General features: G+C 43.3%; 1 protein-coding gene and 1 non-coding gene across 2 annotated transcripts; both read right to left on the bottom strand.

Moving 5' to 3' along the window:
- Nucleotides 1–21: 21 nt before the first annotated feature.
- Nucleotides 22–5,600, bottom strand: MRPL18 (mitochondrial ribosomal protein L18). Its single transcript, XM_043456812.1, has 4 exons — nt 5,402–5,600; nt 4,704–4,890; nt 916–1,147; nt 22–381 (listed from the first exon to the last, which is right to left on the bottom strand). The coding sequence occupies exons 1-4, from the start codon at nt 5,451–5,453 to the stop codon at nt 310–312; spliced, it is 543 nt and encodes a 180-aa protein (XP_043312747.1). The 5' UTR covers nt 5,454–5,600; the 3' UTR covers nt 22–309.
- On the bottom strand, nt 2,834–2,906 carry TRNAD-GUC. Its single transcript has one exon. It is a non-coding gene; the product is annotated as a tRNA-Asp (tRNA).
- Nucleotides 5,601–6,039: the final 439 nt, after the last annotated feature.

Below are 6,039 nucleotides of genomic sequence, written 5' to 3'. Positions count from 1 at the left end.
AAATTTCATATAACTAGAAAGTAAGAGTTAATAATATACATTTATTCTTTAACTTATAAACAATTTAATTTGTCCTTCAGAAGTTAATTATAATCAGCAAGTTTTTCTCAGATACTTCTCTCACGTCCAAGAGGGGAAGAATTCAGCCCTGAATTTAAGATAAACACACTGAAGGAGACAACCTTAACTAACATTCTGCTGTTAGATTTTTGTATAAAATGTCCAAGTTGGCAGTTCTTCCAGAGGCTCTCTTATGATGAATGAAGAGCTGACAGCTTTCATTTACAAGCTCCAAACAATGCTTCTGCTTCATTCATAGATTCTCCGAGGCTCCTGCAGCACCACACCACCCTCTATCATGGCAATCTGTAGTCGTTTCATCTGGTTTTGAAGATCAAGAAAAAAGGAAAAGATGAAGTCAATACTACAAGCTGACTTAACAACTGAACAACAAGCTGACCATAAATAGCTCACTTCACAAGAGGAAGTGAACCACCGATCTGCTCCTTGCTAACTTCCCAGCCCATACTAGTTTTTTCAGAAAGTGACCTTAATGACACAGATAAAACAAAGTGTAGAGATGTTAAGGATTAGCAGTATTTGAAAATATTCTGTAGACAAGATACTATGTGAACTGCAGAGAAGTCAATGTTACGGCTATAGAATTGGTCGTGTGGGTTTGAACCAGGCTCAGCGCCACACTGAGCCAGCCAGCCAACCTCAGCTAACTTACAGAAGAGGGACCACGAGTCCTGACGCTAAGGCTGCTGTGAAGCTGAAGTGAGGTGCGCATCAGGACACTCAACTCAGGGTCAGACACTTGGAAAGAACTTAATAAACAAACTACTATTATGTAAGTATCTAATGTCAAGAATTAACACAACACCTTTTAACTAAGTAGTGAGAACAAAATACCGAGTCTGACGCTGCCTCCCAAGGAGTGGGTTGGTAGACCATGAAGTTGATTCCTGCTTCCAAGCACCGCTGTGCCAGCACTCGTCCTACACTCTCACAAGCCACCACGTTTTTGGTGCTATAAAGGTGCTTTTTAATGGCCCATTCACGAGTGGATGCTGAAACCACAACCTGGCCATTGCGATGCTCAACAAGTGCTTCTATATGATGCTGACTCCTTATAACTCGCAACCTAAACAAGGTGAGGGGAGAACAAAATCAGAATTCTAAAGACAAATAACTTCAGGTGAATAAGTGCAAAAACATTTCTCAAAAATGCAACATCTGGTTCATTTATGTCAACATACTCAACCTGCATTTTACTTGGGAGAGGTGTTTTTCCTCTGCCTTTATGAGGATATCCTCAATAGTAAACCAAACATTTCTACTTAGCCTCAAATACCCAGAAGAAATTCGGCATTTCTGAGAGCTGAGGAGGCAGAGCTAACTTGCTGACCCTTCACTGGATAAAGATATACTTACTTTATAGTTTATTTTCTAAAATAAATGTAAGATGGATCAAACATTTAAATATAAAAACAGAAATCATGTGAGTACTAGAAGACAACATGGGAGAATTTTTAAACAAATCAAAGTAAGATAAGCGTATTTAACTATATCAAGCTATTTAACATAACATCAAACTGTATCATATGGCTTTTGTAAAAAAGAAAAAAGACTAACAAAGCTTTCTGCATGCTAAGAAAAACAAACGAAAAAAATAAAGTGAAGTCAAAAGGCAAGCAAAGAAACAAAAAGTATTTTAAAATCATGTATTTTTCAAAGGGCTAGTTTCCATAGTATATAAAAAGCCTCCTATAATCAATAAGAAAATGACCAGTAACTTACTAGGCAGAGGATTTGGACAGACTGTTCACAGAGAAGTAAACTATTAATGACTCTTAAAACCCATGAACATATGCCCAATCTCACTGCTAAACTGCATGCACAAGACAATTAATTGCAACACTGGTTGAAATCAAAAAGATAATCATCAATCCAGAATCAGTGAATTAAAATAGCCATGCAATGGTATTTTAGAGGAACTTTAAACAGTTATTTTACACAATTAAGAACAAAGTAGCACTTTATGCTGCTGTTGCAAACATTTATTGAACACTGACTGTACCAGGGAGTCCTAATTGTTTACAGGTAGAGCTCATGTCTCAAACTAATAACATTATTCTTTCTTTCTTTTCGGGTTGCAGAAACTGACACAGAAAAGTTAAATAACTTTAGCAATATTACAACTAATGGTAAGTAATGGTGATAGGCAGGATTTAAGTCCAGGGGTTTGGTCCAGAGCCAATGTTCCCAACCAACACAAAATATTTCCAACATGTATTTTTAAGTGTGTTTGTCTGTGGCATAGGTGGGGGTGGTGGTGAAGGAATGGGAGGGGGAATACAGAACAACATATATGGTAAGATAAGATTTATATTAAAAAAAAAAATACAAGTTTACAGCTATGTGCACAGACTAGCTATAGAAGGGTACATGAGAAACTATTTCTTTTTGGATTTACAACATTTGTATACATTACACATGTAGAAATTAAGTTCATGATAAAGAAAACACAGAAATCAGACTATACTAAGGTTCTTAGTATCAAACTGCATAACAAGCACTAGATTTAGAAATGTGGGTTCTACTCCTGGTTTTGTTAGTCGCTCAGTCATGCCCGACTCTTTGTGACGCCATGGACTCTAGCCCACCAGGCTCCTCTGTCCATGAGATTTTCCAGGCAAGGATACTGGAGTGGGTTGCCATTTCCTTCTCCAGGGGATCTTCCCAACCCAGGGATTGAACCCAGGTCTCCTGCACTGCAGGCAAATTCTTTACCGACTGAGCTACAAGGGAAGCCCAAAGGGTGTGTTGCCTCCCCATCGGGGAATTGAACCCCGGGTCTCCCACGTGACAGGCAGGGATACTCACCACTATACTAACGAGGATCACAATCTCTTAATCCAGTGGTCAACACACTTTTTCTATAAGTGATCACATTGAAAGCAGAGAGGGTAGTGGGTCGCTGGAGAAAGAGAACCAGGCATGGCTTTCTTGACCTAAGAGAAGCCATTTTTGACCAAAGCCATTTTGCGATCTAAGATTGGCCACTGTACCTGCTCTTGAACAGGTCTCAGTAATTAATGATCTTAAGGGAATGAAGAAACAAAGGAGAAGCAATCAAGCAACAAAGGAGAGTAAAATAGTAAAAGAGAGAGTTCTGATTCCTCCTCAAGGGACATAGAGAACAATCTGATACCTCCTTCGAGTTCTGCATCAGGTGGAGGATGGAAATGACAATGTTGACCCTTGTGACTTCAACAAATTAAAGCTAGGACTCTGTACACTTTGGCCCTGATTCTATATGGAGTTCTCCTCTCCTCAAGTGCCTTCATGAATATGTGTGTACCCTTCGCTTAAAACTTCCTCAGTTATGCTGTTGGGGGAGACATTGCTTTGAGGAAGACACCCAGTGTTCTCTTTACATGCTGCAAGTAATAAACCCCTCCCACTCCTGATCTTGGTTGTGCCTTCTGGCCTGACACCCACCAAGAGGCAAACCTAGTTTTCAGGTAACAATATGGGTCAACTGCTCAACTCAGCCACAGTAATACCAGAACAGCCAGGTGAGAATGGGGGGTGGCTGTGTGCCAATAAAAACTTTGTGGATAATGAAATTTGAATTTTACAGTTTTCCTACCATAAAATATTCTTTGCATTTTTCTTCAACCTTTCAAAAATGTAAAAATATTTTGCTACCAAGCCAGCTTAGGAGCAAGTCTGCTGATCATTGTCTTAAACCATCTGTGCAATAAAAGAGTAGGACTCATGATCTCCAAGGTCACTTCCAAATTATACTGGTAGTACTGTGAATAGGACAAATAGAGGGAAAGGGGGGAGGTAGATCTCCAATTATTTAAATACCCAAATATTAATAGAAAATAATAGTTTGGGTGTTTCAAAAAAGATTCTAGACTTAAAGAGTCAGATTATTTCAAACATGAATTGCCCTGCCCCCTTTCTTTGAACCCTGTTTCCTTCCCTAAGTCTCCCCTGCTCTATAAAATGGGGGAATTTACTGCACCTGCCTCAAAAAGTACTTGTAAAGAGTAAATGAGAAAATGCATATAAAGCACCTAGCATCAGGTTCCTGGCAAATATATTCAATAATTAGCCATCTTTACAAAGAATAAACCCCTAACTGCTCTCCTGCCTTTACCACTGCCCCCTTAAAAATCTGTTCTCCTCAAAGGAACCAGAATGATCTTCTATTCAGGCTTACACTAAACTAAATCCCGTCAGTTTCCCACTACAATAAAAATAAAGCCTCAAGCACTTCCTTGATATATAAAGCTGATAATCTGTGTCCTACCTACCTCTCCATTCACCTCTTGGCCCAGAGCTCTAGGTACACAAGCCTTTCGGTTCCTCAAACACAGCAAGCTCATTCCCACCCTAGCTGTTTCCTCTGCTGGGAACCCTCTTCTTGGCAGATAGTTTGGCTTTCTTCCTATTTTCGGAGGGTCTGGGTAGGCAACCAGTCTCCTATTCTTAACATTTTCTCTATGACACCTATTTATTTACCGTTTGCCGCCCTCTTCCCCCCACTAACCCCTCCTAGACCCAGCACAAGTCTGAGAGGAGAATCGCCAGCAGTTACCGGGCACACTCCTTAAAGAACTTATGAAAACAATTTGAAGTTCATCATGCAGGGCTCTGTGGTCAACACGGAGCAACTTAATTACCTGTGCCAGAACTCACGGGAGGGCCACACGGTCCCCCAACCCCGCTCTTTTCTGGCTACAGCTAAGAGCTCCAGATTCCGGGGGTTCCGGTTGGTGAACTCGGGGGCAATAGCTTCATTTCCCACGGGGTCCACCTCAGGCTTCACCGCTGGCTTAGCACTGGTCGAGAGCGCTGCCACCCGACACCCTAAAGAACAAAAACAACCACATGGATCTTAAAAGAATGACGAATACGGACAAAACAGGAATATGATATAACTTGAGCCCATCCTCTCCCCCTCAGGCCTCGCGCCCTGGAAGAGGTACAAGAGCTATGTTCGGTAACGCAGTGTCGTCACCACAGAATCTGGTCCTTAATTTTCTGCTAGTGTCGTCATCACGATACCGTTAGCTCGTTTACTTTTCCGTGGGAAATGATGGCTTCCTAGGTGGCTAAAGAATCCGCCTGCCCGGGCAGGAAACGCCAGAGGCAGATGCGCTCCCTGGCTGGGGAAGATCCCCTCGAGAAGGGAATGGCAACCGACTGCAGTATTCTGGCATGGAGAATTCCGTGGACAGAGGAGCCTGGGTGGCTACAGTCCATGGGGTCGACAGAGCTGTACTCGACTGAGCACGCATAACGCATGCTGCATATAAAACGACAACTTGCCAGTGCAGACCTTGGGGTGTAAACTGAGAGAAGTGGTAAGATGAATTACCGGGGTTTCTGCAAAACGGCAACAATTCCCAGAACCGCAGCCGAAGCGCCATCGCTGAGGAGAATCGCAGCCAAAGCCTCGGACAGACCTTGCCCTCCTCTCCTCAACGGCGTCCCAGAAAGCCGCCGGCCGCAGCCATACTAACTCAGGGAAAAGCCTTCGAATGACGTAAGGTCATAGATGCCTAGATCGCCACACTAACAAGCCCCTGCAGCTGAGTGGCAGAGAGTGCAATCCGTCATCTCCATTCCTCCAATCAGCGCTTACGCTGTGGCGCAGACAGACGCCGGAGCCAGCCAGCCACCTCACAGCGAGCCAAGTGGGGGTTGGGCACGGTCCGTTAAGTCTGACCACGCTAGTCTGCCGCATCCCGCGTCCCTGTCCCGCAAGGCGTCTTGGTACCTTAGTTGGGCCCTCGGGTCGCAAAGTACAGACCGATAATTGGGCGGACACACACAGACACGTTGGTCTCTGAGAGGAAACGGCAACGCGAGGCGGTTTTCTCTTCAGATATTATGGTTGTTTTCCCTAATGACTCATGGAGAACCCTTGCGCGGTCCCGCTCAGGCTCCCAACCCTAAACGCTTGAAGCCGGGCGCTCTCCGCTCGAACTCATACACGTAAGGAAAACAAGGACG

Source organism: Cervus canadensis, chromosome 33, assembly GCF_019320065.1.
Source record: "Cervus canadensis isolate Bull #8, Minnesota chromosome 33, ASM1932006v1, whole genome shotgun sequence".
In the NCBI taxonomy this organism is placed as follows: domain Eukaryota; kingdom Metazoa; phylum Chordata; class Mammalia; order Artiodactyla; family Cervidae; genus Cervus; species Cervus canadensis.
The sequence above is the reverse complement of the archived record's forward strand: the minus strand, read 5'-3'. Positions and strand labels throughout refer to the sequence as shown.

Coding starts and splice junctions, on each gene's coding strand:
- MRPL18 (XM_043456812.1), bottom strand. CDS start 5,453: ATGGCGCTTCGGCTGCGGTTCTGGGAATTGTTGCCGTTTTGCAGAAAC. Junction 4,891..5,401: donor GCCGTTTTGCAGAAACCCCG/GTAATTCATCTT, acceptor TTTGTTCTTTAG/GGTGTCGGGTGGCAGCGCTC. Junction 1,148..4,703: donor TCCCGTGAGTTCTGGCACAG/GTAATTAAGTTG, acceptor CACCTTGTTTAG/GTTGCGAGTTATAAGGAGTC.